At 34.5% G+C, this 18,139-nt stretch overlaps 1 protein-coding gene across 1 annotated transcript in view; it reads right to left on the reverse strand.

Moving 5' to 3' along the window:
- Window positions 1-17,807, reverse strand: part of LOC111061400 (ubiquitin-like domain-containing CTD phosphatase 1) — a 34,356-nt gene extending 16,549 nt beyond the window's left edge. The window contains exons 1-2 of the mRNA XM_039436360.1: window positions 17,435-17,807; window positions 2,957-3,183 (exon numbers count right to left, since the gene is read on the reverse strand). Coding sequence (XP_039292294.1) covers window positions 2,957-3,183; window positions 17,435-17,600 — 393 coding nt within the window. The 5' untranslated portion in view covers window positions 17,601-17,807. The remainder of the gene's footprint in view (window positions 1-2,956; window positions 3,184-17,434) is intronic.
- Window positions 17,808-18,139: the final 332 nt, after the last annotated feature.

Genomic DNA, 18,139 nt, shown 5'->3' on the forward strand with positions numbered 1-18,139 from the left:
TTGTGAAGAGGGAGGCTATTTTAATTTCAATAACCATGTTCCAACGTTAGTAGACAGAAGGTTGATCACTCACAGGTGTAATATTCAAAGTGGTGGGGGGAACGCCAGCCTGACGTCACGTGTAATAAAAAAGTGATAGAGGAACCACACTGAGCATACAGTTTATTCAAATACATCGTCGTTTAATCCCCTCAAGTTTGACCTAGAACTTTAAAAATTATCCGTACTTATAGCGAATGAATAACCGATTCTAATGATAATGTTGAATATTCTAAGTTAATTTAGCTTGTATGAATAAAATGAAGTTGAAAGTTTTCAAGAATCTAAAAACGTGACATGAAACAGTTAATTAGCAGAAAAAGCGTTAGTAGACCACGTTATACTATTATAATTTCAGATTAACCCATAAAACAATCTTGAGAAACCAATGCATTGCAATAAACCGATAAAACGATCCCGATAAATCTGAAACATTGCATTCATATATATAAATGCACTGAACAGATGCTGGTACCGAGCACATGTTCTACGAGAATCAAAATATCTCATCCCCAAAATTCACAAGCTGATGAAAAGCCAAACTACAAAATACAAGCACGACCTAGAAGATGGAGAAAACTTAAGGGTTTGAAAAGGTGGGTTAGGACTTTAGGAGGTGGGGGTTTTGCTTTTAAATGGCAAAATGCTTGTATTATGTAAATGTTCTGATAATTATTGTAAAGCAGAAACAGAAAGCTTGCATGTCAGAATAAGTTTGTGTTATATAATTTGACTATATGTCACCGTAAGATTTTCAAGAATACGATATTCTACCTACTCTGTTCTACAGCCTACGTCAAGGCTGCAGTTCCCCCACTCCAATTGCATGTCAACTTAAATACAATACTATAGATGAGTAACCAACCTTCTGTCAACTAACTGCCCATGTTCAATAACAAAGATATTATTTCTAGTAATTTTCGAACCCGAACTTTTCTAGTGATTTATGTCTGTCGGAGGTGACTTTGAGCTGGACGCTGAGGTCACCTATGATAGACAGTGTTATAGTCGTAAACTATGGTATAGAAAATAATATTGTAAATTGTAAAATAGCTTGTCCTTATAATTTAGGCTGCCCCACTAACAACAAACACACACACACACGCACATAAAATACCATGATATAAACAACCAATAACAATAAACGACTGGAAAATTACAAATTATAATGAAGGAAAAATAATTCAACCTCAAATAGAGAAGCAAAGAAATACTAAATAAGACATTGGAGATGTCAAAACCTAACCTCAAACAATTTTGCTTGAAGAATTTCAATACACACCAATGTATAATAACAATAAATAAACGACTATAATAACAATAAATAAACGACTGGAAAATTACAAATTATAATGAAGGAAAAATAATTCAACCTCAAATAGAGAAGCGAAGAAAAACCATTGATATATATAGTTAGATGACTAAGCTATACCTTCAAGCGTTTGGAAGCATGATGCCTCCTTCATTTCTCGTCGCCATTGAATATTGGGCAAGAAGTCAGGCGCCCAGACAGACTTATATGGGAAAACATCGACTTTCATTGCGTTATATCTTTCGACATACTTGATGGATTTCAATATAATTTTTTTTCAACTTTTCGTCATTTCCATTACCATATGATACAATGATTTGTTCATTGAACATTATTTTTAACTCGACCAAACATCTAATTTAGTGAACCTACCTCACTACAGATTTTGATCCATTCTATTAGCAAATGAATCTCATTTTTACAATATTTTCCTATTACCATGTATTTAGGATATGGAAAATAAAACATTTATTATAGATCGCTAATATTACCATATATTTTATTAGATGGCAAATAATAATAAATTAACTGTTATCACAATATTTCTTGAAACTGTTTCCATTCGTTTTGCAACTCAAGTATAGGTACCTAACTATACTCTATACTCCTATATTTAATATAAGATAATAAATAACTACATATTATAAGAACGGGAAAAATAAAACAAAAATTATAGATCGCTAATATTACCGTATATTCTATTAGATGGCAAATAATAATAAATTAACCGTTATCACAATATTTCGTGAAACTGTTTCTCATTCGTTTTGCATCTTAAGTATAGGTACCTAACTATACTCTATACTCCTATATTTAATATAAGATAATAAATAACTACATATTATAAGAACGGGAAAAATAAAACAATAGCAATGATGAAGAATTTATAGACAATTTTAGCAAATAATATTTTTTATAGGTAATACAAATTTAGCATACAATATTTTCATAGTTCACAAAATATTACAATATAAGACAAATTAATGGAATGGAATATGGATACCTATATTGGATCTATGGAAATAAAATATTTATTATAATATTACCGAAACTTATATTTTATTACTTGGCAAATAATGATAATGGATCAACCTAAGCACAATATTCCTTGAAACGATCATTTGGCACTAGGCTTAGCCTGCATGAAACATGACCGATGAAAATATAAAAATATTTATGTATGAAAAGAAATATTTTTATCTGGCGCATGAAGATTCGTACATCCATAAGCACTGCATGAAACTACCATACTTTGAATATTTTTTATTGCTTCAATAAAAAAATATTATCATTTGAAAAAGGCTCTTTTTCTACACAGTGAATACAAATACCCGACTTCTTGCCCGAAATTTCTGGTAGCTACACTAGCGCAGTGGCATCATAGCGGACTTCGCTCTTCTTAATCTTATTCTCTATATCAATGAGAAAAACTGAACAAGACATCGGAGATGTCAAAACCTAACCTCAAACAATTTTGCTTGAAGACTTTCAATACACACCAATGTATGAACACATGTTTATCATGCATGACCTACAGTTAGTGGCCAGTCTTAGGATGCATTTTTACCGAATAAATTACCTAGTATTTTGAAAGTGATTACTAACATTGTAGGTGCGGATTCGCTTGTCGATCTTTTCGAGGTAGACGTGGCGGTTCTCGATGGCGACCTCTTCGCCGTCGTCAATGTCGAAGTCATCCAGCACGTCCGGCACGCCGTCAGGCCGACTGCTCGCGTCCGCGATCGCCTCCTCCAGCGAACCCATCATCATGATCTTGGTGCCCGGGCGCAGCCCCAGCACTGACAGCTGGCAATCGTCCTCTGGCATCTTACCTACAACACCAATTAACATCCCATTAACACCATTACCAAAAAACAGCGAATAGCATTAATAAAGTGAAGATCATCTATTTGTACATTCTACGATTTTGCAGATTTGACGCCGAATAAGATCGCACACCCCCAAGATCAGATCGTGATTTAAAACAATGAACGGTTGAACACTAAAAAATCATAGTTTACAATTTACCTGAAAAATATTATATTTTACAATACCGTACATCTACAGTCATAAAATTATATCATATTTTACAATATATCTACAATGCAGTCATACAATTGCATCATGAAAATATTTATATCATATTTTACAATATATCTACAATACGGTCATAAAATTCGGTAATATAATAAGATCGATTTAAATCAGCCGACTATAGATCTTTCAGTTGTGTCATAATCGTATATGAGTAGGCAGTTTGTTAAACAGTTTTTACTCTGATTACAAGTTGATGATAAAGAAAAGACGATTCTGTGATAATTATCAAAACCTTCTTTTGGAGGAGTAGAATGCCATCTTGATCAATACTGGTCAGGCAGAGAGATGGGCTCTCCAATTTTATTCAACATGGCTATAAAGGAAGCCATTCAAGATAGAAGTAGTACAATTTAAGTAGTAGTAGTAGTAGTACAATTTAAGAATAAATAATAATAATAAATAATGAAGTAGCACAACAGAACTTGAGTGTAGAGGTTTGATCAAAGATTATGGTGTTGACTTTTGCAGATGATATGGCAATTATTACAGAAAGTGTAGAGGGCTTGAAACCTAAGCTGTTATCCTCGAGAGAAGCAGAAAACAATGGTCTTATCACAAATAACTACAAAACTAAATTTATAAATTTCACAACGCTGGGCAGCTTGGAAATAGACGAAAATTGATTTGAACAAGTCCTGAATTTCAAATATATTGGAGTAACCATCTCAAGTGGAGTTCTGATAATGTGAAGATACAAGACGGAGTAAACTTAGCAAATAGTTGTTCATATGCCTACAACAGATTACTATCTTCATAGTCCATATCCCACAAATCAGAGCTTGGACTATGAATATAAAACAATAATGTCCGCTTATAGATCCAAAACTTAGAGAATGACCAAAAAGGAAGATAAAAGGCTTAAAATGTTGGGAAATGAAGTCCTGAAGATAAATATGGGCCCATATACGAACGAGAATGGAGTAGAAAACAACAAATAAATTAGGGAAAAGCGAATAAGCAAAATAAAATCACGGAATGAGCGAAATAGAATGTAGGAGAATTCGATGGGCCAGGCTGGACTGGGCGCCTACTGAGAAGAGTAGATGAGTTCAAACAAAAGAAAAAATTAGCGCCCAACCCTCACCCCACCCAAGGAAGGATAAATTATAAATGGACTCTCATTCTCTAATTTTAATAAGAAATTTTTATTTATAATGTTGAATAAAAATAATTTTGAATGATCAATACGATTGAAAGGAAATGAAGGAAAAAGAAACAAGATCAATTGGAGATAATGATCTTAATACGAATCACACACAGATAAAATAAATGTAAATAGTTGTACATCATCAATGAATGAATAAACGTTATAGTTCATACAAAATGCATTGCAGCAGTTATTATACTCACACAAGTCAGGAAATAATCTAATAACTTCACGAGTGAAAACCAATTCAAATAATAATGTTTGTGGAATGCCCGCGACCCTAGATAGATTTTTTTAAAAATCACAGTTGTTGTAGAGCTCGAGCTATAATAATATTATTCAGCTCGCAGTCTACTCGTGTGCTGGGTCAATACTATAAAATACTTTATCGATTCCAGCTTGTCTAAAAATAATAAGTTGATCCGTCACTATTCCCCCATACCCCATCACAAAGTAAACTCAGTCTTCAAAGATGATTCTATAAATTTAAATCTAGTAGAACAACCATCTTTCCAATTTACTATAAACTCAAATAAAGACATGAGTATTAATCAATAGGCAGCTATTAGGAGAGTGAATTATGAGGTTCAGGGAGTGGACTCTGATTACCACAGAGTTCCGTTCCAGTTATATAGACCTAAAGAATACACTGACTCAGCAAGGCTGTAGCATATACAACCTACCAGCAACTAGAGTAACACACATCAGCTAAATTCCGAAGGATTTCATAATATGATTTGGTCTAGTAATATGTGGTCCATCATTTCGTGATTTGCGCTTACATTTCTTCTTTTTTCAAATAACCTCATAAAGGCTAGTGGTAGTACATTACATAGACATTCTTTTCTGTCTATATACTAGTAATAATTATACTTTACTAAGATAATATCGGGGCACCGAGCTTCGCTCGTTATTTTTATTTATTCATAAACAGAGCACAATTCTCTAAAATGATCGTGTTTATATTTTACAGCTGGCTATACGTCAGCTTATGAATTTCGGGGATGCGATATTTTGATTTTCCACAGAATCACTCGCTCACTCACTTTTTTACTATCCACAGACGAAGAAAGTCCCAGCTGTTTCAGCCAAGGATGAATTATCCTTTTAATGTCGTTCTCATCCCAAGGATGAGACCTAGTGCAATCGAATTTTTATATCATAAACCTACTATGTTCCAAATTTCGTGAACATCGTTAGAGCCGTTTTCAAGATCCGTTGGAAATGAATAACCATAAATATAAATAACCAAATATAAAAAAATAAATATAAATAACCAAATATGAAAATATATACAGAAATTGCTCGCTTAATATAATGTGCATTTTTCATTTTTATTGAATTCAGTTACTGTATTTTTATTATGTTTTGAAGTGACAGGAAGAATTAATTTTGCAACTGATCACAGATTCATAATAATTGAGCTTTCACCAGATTGGTCAACAAGAAGACCTAGAATAGAGTGGAACAGGACTATGAGCAGAACACCAGTGATTAATAACAATGGTTTAAGAGAGCTGGAGCAAAAAATACAATTGATAAATTTCACTCATCACCAAACTAGTTTGCAAGACAGTTATAATATATTGGAAAGTGCTATAAAAACACTTTTGAGGTTTCACAAGGTAGCAGCTTGGGTAAATTATCACAAAGCACAAAAGAAATAATAAAAGCTCGTGAGGATATGAAGCATAAAAAACATAAAAATGCAAGAGAAAAGTTGGAATATAATTTATTATGCAAATTAGCAAGGTGCCATATTCGCAAGGATTTACAGCAATATGAAAATAATATAATAAACCAAATTCTAGAAACTGAAGGCTCTACAAGGAAAATAAAAAAAAACTTTCAAGTGGTGTGGAATGGAATACGGGTTTGAAAGACAAAAGAGGCTGTATCGATAGGAAGAGAGAAGGCATCATTGAGAAAGCATCTATGTATTATGAGGAGTTATTCAAAAGTTCGAATGGTATAGATACATATACTACGGTCACAGCTGCACAAGAAGAATTACCCGATTTCCATGAACAAGAATTGTCTGATATTATAAAGGTATTAAAAAATAATAAGATGGCTGGAATAGATAATATTTCTAATGAAATGATAAAAGCTATCTCGGCAAACATTTTGAGAGCGCTTGTTGATTGTTTCAATAAAATACTAAATAGCAACTGGTTCCATACCAGTGGTTCGACAGTTTGAATCATGGCTTTTTGTTCAAGTCTCTTCGTGAGCAGGGAGTCCCTGGAGTCTATTTGAATATTCTCAAGAATTATTAAGAGAGTAGTGCTGCGAGAATTCGTCTTGAGAGAGCAGGAAGGTATTTCAAACTGAGTAGAGGAGTCAAGCAGGGCGATCCCTTATCACCGATTTTCTTCAATTCAGCTCTCCAGGAGGTGTTCAAACAGCTGGAATGGGAAAGAAGAGGTATCTCAATAAGAGGGGAGCACCTGAGCCACCTGAGATTTGCCGATGACGTGGTGTTGATAGGAAAGTCACTACAGGAACTGAAAAATATGATATCAGAGCTGGCAGAGGCAAGTAAGAAAGCTGGGCTTAAAATCAGTCCTGAAAAGACCAGCCTCATGACAAATGCGGCCCCAGGAATAATTGAGCTGGATGGAAAGGCTTTGAGTTGGACGCAGGAAGAAGTCTATCTTGGTCAGTGTTTCTCATTCGATAAAAGAGAGGAAAAAGAGCTCAAACGAAGACGAACAGCTGCCTGGAACAAGTTCTGGTCGCTCAAATGCATAATGAAAAATAAAGAAGTCAGCTTATCATCCAAAACCAAAGTTCTTAGATCGTGTGTGTTCCCCACTCTTACGTACGGCGCACAAACCTGGACCTGTAGAGCTAGCACTATAGACTCTATTCGTAAAACCCAACTGGCTATGGAAAGAAGCATTCTGAACATTCATCGTATGCAAAGAATTCGCACTTCAACCATCAAGAGCAAAATCAAGTTGGAAGACGTCATTGTAACTATAAGAAGACTGAAGTGGAAATGGGCAGGACACGTTTCGCGACTACAAGACGGAAGATGGACGAAGAAAGTGACTGAATGGGAGCCATCGTGAAGGAAGAGGAACGTCGGCCGGCCAAGAGTGAGATGGAAGGATGACATCGTCGGAATAGCAGGAATCAACTGGATGGTAGCAGCCAGAGATCGACAGAGATGGATCAACCTGGGGGAGGCCTATGCTCGGTGACGGCCTTAGTTTACAAAACAAAACATAAAAAAGACTATTGATTGTTTTAAATGAAATTGATTTCAAAGGTATTTTGAAGTACTTCAGTAATGTAACTTACGTGTGTTTTGGACAAAAATAAAGGCTTTATTTATTTATTTATTTTTATTATTCTCTATACAACTGAATATTTCTTCTATTTTTTGTATCATTTCATTTTTTTAATTTCATAATTAGCCAAGTTTATAATTTCTTCTTTTTTCAAAATTGTATTAGGCCTATGTTAACTTTTTTTTATTGTGTGAAGGAGGCAAAATGGGTTTTTACCAGTTGTCTCCATGAATAAATACATAAATAAAAACATAAGCCAGTTACAATACTAAGCCAGTTAACAATAATTCAGTTAATAATAAGCTAGTTGACATAAAAACTTCAGTTCATGGTGTGACGTTATTTTATGCCCAGCTGGCAGCAGTCGGTAGAGCAAAGGATTTTTTAATATTATTGTTATTTTTACACCTCCTGAAAGAGAAATACCAAAAATTTCTTACCAGCTCTCCAAGGAGCTCAAATAATTCTCTGCTTTCAACGGCTGCTTCATCAATTTGCAGTTCTTATGACTGATCTGGTCGACACCGCAATTGTAGATGCAGAAGATATAGATAGATATAAGGGTTCTGAATTGTGTACTAGACAATACGGTATCGACACCAATGCCACTCGCCACCATCTGACAAAGGGGTCAGCAATGTGAGATGATACCGAGCGGAATCAAAGGCGACACTCTATCAGAATACCTTATAAATTCTATTAATTTATAATGCTGCTGCAATTTAATATAATGACCCTTGTGTTCTTCCAAATCGGATGCGATGGTTCTGAATAATTTAAATAAATCTTGAGAACGTAATATTTCTGAAGATTTAATAATCAATGCTGTATATTGCCGATTCATCCAACTTATTTGGTGAAGAATATAGTTGGTTGATAATTTAAATAATTTGTCAATAATAAAATTAAAATAGACTAGAACAAGATTGGTCATGCATGAAGACAGGATCATAAATGAAGGGTACACCATTCAACAAATAAAAATATATAATTTATGCATGAAATATCAACGAGCAATGATAAAAAATAGAACGATAAATATAAAAATAATATGAGAAAATATATATTACAAAAAATATCACAGATAGCTCACAAAATGTTTTACTTTGCTTATTAGCATCAACTAATATATCTCATGCTCTTTTAATCAGCATATATTGTTTATTTCTATAGCTTAGTTGTCAACCTGCTATTGCTTGTCAAAATAAAATTTATAAATCTTACTTCCAACAATATGAAAAATTAAAATATTAAAATATCTCAGGGCTTGAGTTTGGCCTCTGGTGGAATTCGGATAAAATAATTTATCTTATGATCATGAGCTTCAGAAAATTCTTATAAATAACTGATAGAAAAGATTAATAAGTGAGCATTTATATAATAAATCAAATATTAATAAATATTTACTCTGTGTATACTTAAATATTAAATTCTCATAAATTGTTCTTAATAGGACTTTCCCTTAAGTTTGAATATTTGCACATATTTCAATATTAAGTTTGATTTTCAAATAGACCTTTGATGAGCTAGCTTTATTTAATTGTGAATGATTCCTACCACTGAGGGTCCTCTTAAATAACTATTGAACTCACATGTAGATCTTTCACAATTATTTATGGTGGCCTGGATTCATCTTTGTGTCCTAAGCCTCTTCTGGTGGGCTGCTGTCAGAATATTTAAATTCAACAACTCATGTCATAACTGAGTCAAATCATCACTGAGTCAAATCATATAACTCAAATCATCACTGAGTTATATGAATTTTATTTTTAATTACATAAATCAAAACTTAAACTTTGGCAAAAAATTATTTAATTTACAATAAGGGATTCAGTCTAATGCTCTCATAATTGGTGGGTGTCCCTGGTGACCTCTGGCAAGCAAGTGGGCTGTCGGTCTTCCCCTATTCTCTCTCCACGATACTTCCAACTCTTTTAATTTGCATAAAATTTAAATATCCTTTCCCATTGGTGGATTTTAAATACTCCGCAATGACGCAATTTAGTATTGTCAAATAGTTCATAATACAATGACAAATTACTAACCTAAAATTGAATATTTCCAACTTTAACTCTTATTTTATCTTAACTACATTGATTTGTGCCTTCTACAACAACTTACAAATTTTTATAATTTTAATAAAGACCATGTGGAGATTTTGAATTAAATAATTTTTAGTGCCGATCAAATACTGTATTATGATTGGTACATCCCTAGACTGTAATATGTATTAATGCACTCAATAAAAATAAATCCCATTTCCTTTATATTTTTGTTTTGTTTTTTATTATTTTTCTTCATGCTCAATGATATAATAAATATTTTTGTGTTTTTTTAATCGTTTTTGGTGACATTTATTTGACATGCTTAGTGTATAAAACCCTCTTATCCTTGTCTTAGCAAATGCTACCTAGACGCAATTAATTTGCTACAAGGTGTCTGGCTAATTTCCAAATATATGGTTTGACCGATTACTAAGTTGCCGACAAGCTGATGTCAAAGAACCTAACCTCAAACATTATTATTATTATTATTATTATTATTATTATTATTATTATTATTATTATTATTATTATTATTATTATATTATTAAATAATTACAACAAGACTTTTATTTTCATTTGACTGTTAATGATCATAGCCTTGAGAGCCGTTATTATCTTATCTCTAGTCAATTGATACCGTAACTCAGTGGTCGCCAAACAGTCGATCGCGAGCTACTGGTAGCTCGTGGGGTTTTTGGTAGCTCAAAGAAATGCTCGTGCAAAAGAATGTTGTCCAGTTTGATTATAAGAGCTTTCCCAGTCTGAAGAAAATCGATGATGAGAGAAATCCTCCACAGCACCGTAGCAATAACCAAGAATATGTTACAATTCTTTCAGACTTGAGAAACAGTTTGATCAAGGAATTCAAGATTTTAAAAGCATATCAAATATGGTACAATTCTTCAACTCTCTTTTGTAGATATCTATGCAGAAGATTTTTCAGTTTGTGTAGTAAAACATTTTGGTGGAGATCAGGCTTCAGTTGAAATGGAATTTGTGGATTTTCAAAATGATCTGTCTCTCAGATCACTCTCTACAACTGGAAATATTTGGCCTCAAGTCCCCAAAGAAAAATATCCAAATATTATTCAAGTTCCATTGAGGTTGAAAGCTATGTTCAGCTCTACTTGTGTAAGGCATTTTATGAAATTCATAAAAAATCGATATAGCAACAGACTGGATGATGAACATTGCATTGCGTAGCTGCATCAGAATGGCAGCTACAATGTACACTCCAAACATCAAGAAAATACTTGACGACCAAAAACAGTTCCACTGCTCTCATTGAAATGTACATTTCAACTTTTTCATACTTTTTGCTATGAGATAAGTAGATTTCAACACTTTATAGGCAATAAAAGTGTGAAAATTCCATTATGCCTTCCTGTACTTTATTCAGTCTAATATTCCTTGGTAGCTCACTAGAAGATTTATAAATGCTATTCTAGCTCACAGGTTCATAAGTTTGGCGACCATTGTCATAACTGGTGATAACATTCTCTAGCTTTTTGTGCTGAGACCTAACAATTTATTTCAAAAGATAAGTTTGGTAAATACCCAAAAAATATTGTTCTAGCTTTTTGTGCTGAGACCTAACAATTTATTTCAAAAGATAAGTTTGGTAAATACCCAAAAAATATTGTTCTAGCTTTTTGTGCTGAGACCTAACAATTTCTTTCAAAAGATAAGTTTGGTAAATACCCAAAAAATATTGTTCTAGCTTTTTGTGCTGAGACCTAACAATTTCTTTCAAAAGATAAGTTTGGTAAATACCCAAAAAATATTGTTATAATGGAAATCAAATTTCAGATCATCAATCAATACTGTGCATAATTGAAGCTAATAATAACAATACAATAATAAATTAAAGATATAGCAGAAATTATTCAAATTGCAATTTGGAAAAACTGAAATTACGACTTAGCTGTGTTAACTGGAGACAAGTGATAAAACAATCAACAACTGATGCAAAATATAAAACCTTCATTTGAATAATACAAACAGAATATGGATGAGATTCATGAGATCATGCCAAGAAAACCCCCCAAAAATTACATTTATGGAAAACTACATATTCACAACACTATAGATTGAAAAACAGTTTATGAAATTCATAAAAAATCGATATAGCAAGACTGGATGATGAACATTTAGACAACTGCATCAGAATGGCGGCTACAATGTACACTCCAAACATCAAGAAAATACTTGACGACCAAAAACAGTTCCACTGCTCTCATTGAAATGTACATTTCAACTTTTTCATACTTTTTGCTATGAGATAAGTAGATTTCAACACTTTATAGGCAATAAAAGTGTGAAAATTTCATTATGCATACCGTACTTTATTCAGTCTAATATTCCTTGGTAGCTCACTAGAAGATTTATAAATGCTATTCTAGCTCACAGGTTCATAAGTTTGGCGACCATTGTCATAACTGGTGATAACATTTTCTAGCTTTTTGTGCTGAGACCTAACAATTTCTTTCAAAAGATAAGTTTGGTGAATACCCAAAAAATATTGTTATAATGGAAATCAAATTTCAGATCATCAATCAATACTGTGCATAATTGAAGCTAATAATAACAATACAATAATAAATTAAAGATATAGCAGAAATTATTCAAATTGCAATTTGGAAAAACTGAAATTACGACTTAGCTGTGTTAACTGGAGACAAGTGATAAAACAATCAACAACTGATGCAAAATATAAAACCTTCATCTGAATAATACAAACAGAATATGGATGAGATTCATGAGATCATGCCAAGAAAACCCCCCCAAAAATTACATTTATGGAAAACTACATATTCACAACACTATAGATTGAAAAACAGTTTAAAATAGGCACAGGACAAATTCACATTGATATGCTCATACGAGGATAAATGCACTTATGAGGAATTGAAGAAGAAGTATGAAGTGGAGGTAGAAAACAAGAAGATGAGCTTCATCAACACAAAAATGCAACAGTCAGAAGATAGAAGAAACGAACTCTGGAAAATCATCGATGGAGAGAGAGGACAGAAATACTTTAGCATTAAGGATGACATCTGTTTAACCCATAATTCAGTAGTCTCCATCCATGACCAACACTTGCTGGATAGATTGCCTCATAAAAAAAACTTAAAACTTGATAACTAGACGAGATCAAGATGGGAGGTCAGTCATAGATCTCAGAAAACATTGGATTGACTCTTCATCCAGGGAGTAGAGAGCCAGACTCACAAGCTTCTCACGAAGTGCCTTCTTGAAGATTTTTTCCTCCTGTTCACGGAAATACAACGGCATCTTGTAAATCACGGACAGGGAAGCTATTATGAGATCGAGTCAGTCTGGCCTGAGGCAAATTGATGTCATTCCTCCTCCTTGTGTTGTGACTATGTACATGTCCTCTCTGCTGAAAGGTATGATGTTCTCTTCTCAACAGTAACAGGGAACTAAAGAGATACTGGCAATAGACCATCATAATCCTCAGCCTCCTAAAGATTGGCGCACAGTGCTCCAGCCGATGAGGTGATGATCCGGAGGACCTTCTTTTGCAGAAGCAAGATCCTTCTACAGCCTACTACATGACCCCAAAGCACTATGCCATAATTGATATGCCCGTGGAAGAGGCCATGGTATGCCATAACCAGGTACTCCATAGAAACATGACCCCTCAGCTTACGCATCAAATAAGAGACTCTTGACAGTCTATTGCAGATCATGTCAACATGCTGCTCCCATGTCAAAGTGGCATCCATCATGAATCCGAGCAGCCTCACACCGCAATCCCCGAAGATTGGAGGGTTCCGCCTCAGAGTGCAGAGTAGATTGTGCATCTTCCTCTCGTTCAGTGCATCTTTTCACCCGGAACCAATCACTAGCAACCTCCAATAGTTGTCCCTGGCAACTAGGGTTGTGTCATCAGCAAATAGCAGAGCACTTCCATCCAGCCCGAAGTCATTGATGTAGATGAGGAAGAGGAGAGGTCCCAGGATCGATCCCTGAGGCACGCCACAGCACACATCATGAGCATCTGACACAGCACTGCCAATTGACACTGCCTGTCTAGGATTAGCCAGTTAATCCTTCAGCAACCCAATGGCCACACCCTGAACGCCAAATCTCTCGAATTTCTCTAACAATATACAATAAGAAACACAGTCAAAGGCCTTGGTTAGGTCACACATGGTTACTGCCACTGAGTGTTTATCCTCCATTGCTACCAGCAAGGATTCAACCAAGCTACAAACAGCATCTGTGGTAGAACGTCTCCTTCGGAATCCAAACTGATGAGGCGAGAAGAGTAAGTTTTCCTCAAAATAGGCACTAAGTTCGATGTACAAAACAGCTTCAAATATTTTTCCAAACACAGGGACAATTGAAATTGGCCTGAAGTTTCCCAGTTCCTCAGGGTTACTTTTCTTGAAGACAGGAATTGATCTAGAAGTCTTAAGCAAGTCGGGGAAGACTCCAAATTCCAAGCAGCTGTTGATCAATAGGCTCAATGGAAACGCTATATCTCCAATCACAGACTTCATGAGTAAAAGAGACATGCCAAAGATGTCTGGACTTGAAGAGTTTTTAAAGACATGTACTATATTAGGAAGGTTCTGGGTGGTAATATTTTTCCATCTGAGGAACTGGAATTCACACAAAGGCATCCCATTGACAGCATCCGCAGGAGATCCAGGAAAACCATCCACTAACAGCTTTACAGAGTCCAGAAAGAACTGCACTATCACAGACCCATACAAGATCAGTAATCTTTTGAATGCTGCTGTCATCCGGCGCCAATCAAAAAGTCAGACACTACAATAACTGATTGTCAAGAAGAACCAGATGCTGTGCCAGAACTTGCTAAATTTGAAATTATCACGCACATGGAACTTTTGAAACTTTTCAAAAAATTAAAATCAAACAACTCATCAGGACATGACGAGATCTTCAAATACTGTGGTAAAGAACTTATGACACCGCTCATTGGAGTGGCAAAATCATCAATCTACCAGGCAGTCTTACGAGAAAACCTAAAAATATCTAAGATTTACCCAAAAAATAAAAAAGGCAACAAATTAGACCCAGAAAACTTTAGGCCAATTGCAAATTTACCTATAACGTCCAAAATAATAGAACACGCAGTATATGATCAATTGATAAAACACCTCGAAGACAACCTAAACAATGCACCAACATGGCTTCAGGAAGGGACGCAGTACAATAACAGCAATTTCAGATTTGTGTAGCAATATAAATAAAATGTGGGAGGAACACAAAATTGTGTCTGGCCTATTCATAGACCTACAAAAAGCTTTCGACACCCTGAAGTGGGGAACTTAAAAAGCTCAAAATAGTGAGTAATGCTTTACAGTGGCTAGAGGATTATCTTTCAAACCGTAAACAATATGTCGAGAAGGAACATAACAGAATAGAGAATACCGTACTGTAAGAGAATAGTAAGATACATGACATAAGCGAATAGTGTTATACTTTATAAGTCCTCACATTTAATGGCAAACAGGGGCGTTCCATAAAATCCAATGATCCTTACTTGGGCTGCTGCTTTTCTTGATATACATGAATGATCTTAAAAAAAAAACGGAAAACAGAAATAATACTTTTTACGGATGATACAGCAATCCTGATATTATATGAATCCGATAATATAACTGCAAATGTAATCGATGCAACTTTGGAAGGAGTAAGCCATATTATGTGGCAGAAAACAGTACACATTATATTCAAACCCATAAATAATAGCCTGGAAAATCTCACCAATAACCGAATAACGTCAGCTACACACACCAGATTTTAGGTATCATAATAGGCAGTAAATTATCCTGTCAACATCGCATTGAGCAGTTGAATAAAAATGTATTATTATTAATATTTATTATTTTATTATAATATTATTATCATCGACCGCCTCTATAATTCGAAAAATATGCAATATACCGGGTAGAAAGACAGCATTCATGGTCAGATATGGTATTGTAGCTCAGCATCACAGATACATCTCGACAGGATACTCATAATCCAAAAAAAGACCCTGAGAATAATACTGGGAGTTAACATGTTGGATCACTGTAAGCCGCACTTTAAAGAATATGAATTTCACTATACATCCTTGAGTCCACGATCTTGGCGTGGAGAGGAAAGCCCTCATTGAGGGGCGAAAAGTATGGATAAAAAAGATATTGATCTTCTCATGCACCGCCTCAAAAAATGCAAGGAGTCCCCAGCATATGCCGGTGCATACTTTTTCAATCTGCTGCCGCCAAACCTTAAGGCACTTGAAAACAATAGATTGTTTGCTGCTACACTTGAACAATACTTGACAGTGCGGCCCTACTATAAAGTGTCGGAGTATGTGGAGGAGCATACATTCAGACATGTGACAGGACTAGACTGCCGACTCACAAACTCCTACCAAATGAAGAAAATATGACAATTCCCTGGACCAGGGGCCCTGGTCAAAGACTATGGAGAAGACCTAACAAGTAAGTAACATCTCTCTTATTCGTTAGCCTGTTTATTGATCTAGACATTTGAAAGTAAGCTATAGAAAATTATCTTCATTAATAACTGAGATACAGCGATCGTCCACATTCTGCACTTGAAATTAATGAGCTGTTATATTTCATGTTCAATTACAGACTTTTTAGTTAAATTTGTACTAGATCACCTCATTTTTGCCCTCTTTCATAAGAAAATCGATTCGATATCTCCATTATTATCTGAGATAGGTACAGAGTTTGCTTGTAGATTACTATTTCGACAAATTTTTTCAGGCATTTCAGTGGCTCATGGCCCTTGTTCAAATCCCGGCCCGTGCGAAATATTTTTCTTAAGCAGCTCTCGTGTTCCGGATAAACTCGTCAAGACGTCGGTCCCGGCTGCCTAATAATAGTTGTTAGATCATGTCAGAGGTCTTGAAGTTAATCAGGAGCGACCTGAAAACTCTGACACCAGACCTGAGCCAGCCAGGTCACTTGATATTATTATTAGTGTCTCTTGTAGCCTCTCATGAGGAGCGTCCATTTTGTTCGTATAGGCCTAGTATAGTTCACCCCATATGACACAATGCATTTCAACAATATTTTCTATCAAAATAAAATAATTCAACGCGTTCCCGCTGCCCGTATAGTTGACACCTATGGATAGCAAAAATTGATAAATATTAATAGCTAACGTAAATTTATGTATGTCGCTAGACTGAGAATACTAACTCCAGTGAACTACTTAACCTAAACAGCCTAAACTCAGTATAAACAACTGAAAAAGTAACATGAATTACACATAAAAGAAAACATTAAGCAATCAACGACACTAAAAAACATCCAAAGATAGGTCTCCAAACATGAAAGTTTGGAGAACACAGCAGTAGAATATACTGTAATAAATAATAGCCTACATAGCTTTCGAGCTCAAAATAACTAACCGTAAATGTAATAAAAAAATCATTATCATAACACAAACTAATTAAGATAAAAATAAATAGAATTACCTTTATATTTTAAATTAAGTAGTTTTTGTCTTTCAGGTCGGACACCAGTTAACTTGTAAATATTGGCTTTCAGAGTTCCAACAGAATCGGTGCCGCACAAGTCATTCACTTCGTATTCTTTTCCATTCCATTTCACTGTTAGTGAAACTTTAACTTCACAATCCATTTTTAATTATGATAATAATAATTGATTGAATGACATAAGCTTTTTAAAAATTCAGAGTTTAAAAGTAAGCCGATATCAAAATATAGCAATACTTTGTTTACAAACCATGACACCACATTCTTGACTTGAATGAAATGAAAATGTAAAACAAAATAAAAACACCGAGAATGAACTTTTTTGTTCTACCTTGGCAAGCATCTCAGCTGTGTTGCTATCTAACCACTGTTGCCAACGGCAAATAAAGATGAATAAATTTACCTGGCCAATAACAACGAAATTATTGTTTCCAAATCATTTGAAATTATCATCCAAAAATCCAAAATCCTTGCAAAATAATTTATGGCATTTCTTCATGATTTAACGTGAATATCAATATATATGTATTATGAATCAATAAATTTGGGAACTTTTCCGAATATGGTTTGTCTGGATTGAGTATAGAAATTGATAGGTCAATTCTACGTCGTGAAAGTTGACCGAAATTCAATGTTTTTAAAGTCATACATAGGCCTACATAGGCCTACAAAGTCATACCTATA

The sequence above is a fragment of the Nilaparvata lugens genome, chromosome 1, assembly GCF_014356525.2.
Source record: "Nilaparvata lugens isolate BPH chromosome 1, ASM1435652v1, whole genome shotgun sequence".
Taxonomy (NCBI): Eukaryota; Metazoa; Arthropoda; class Insecta; order Hemiptera; family Delphacidae; genus Nilaparvata; species Nilaparvata lugens.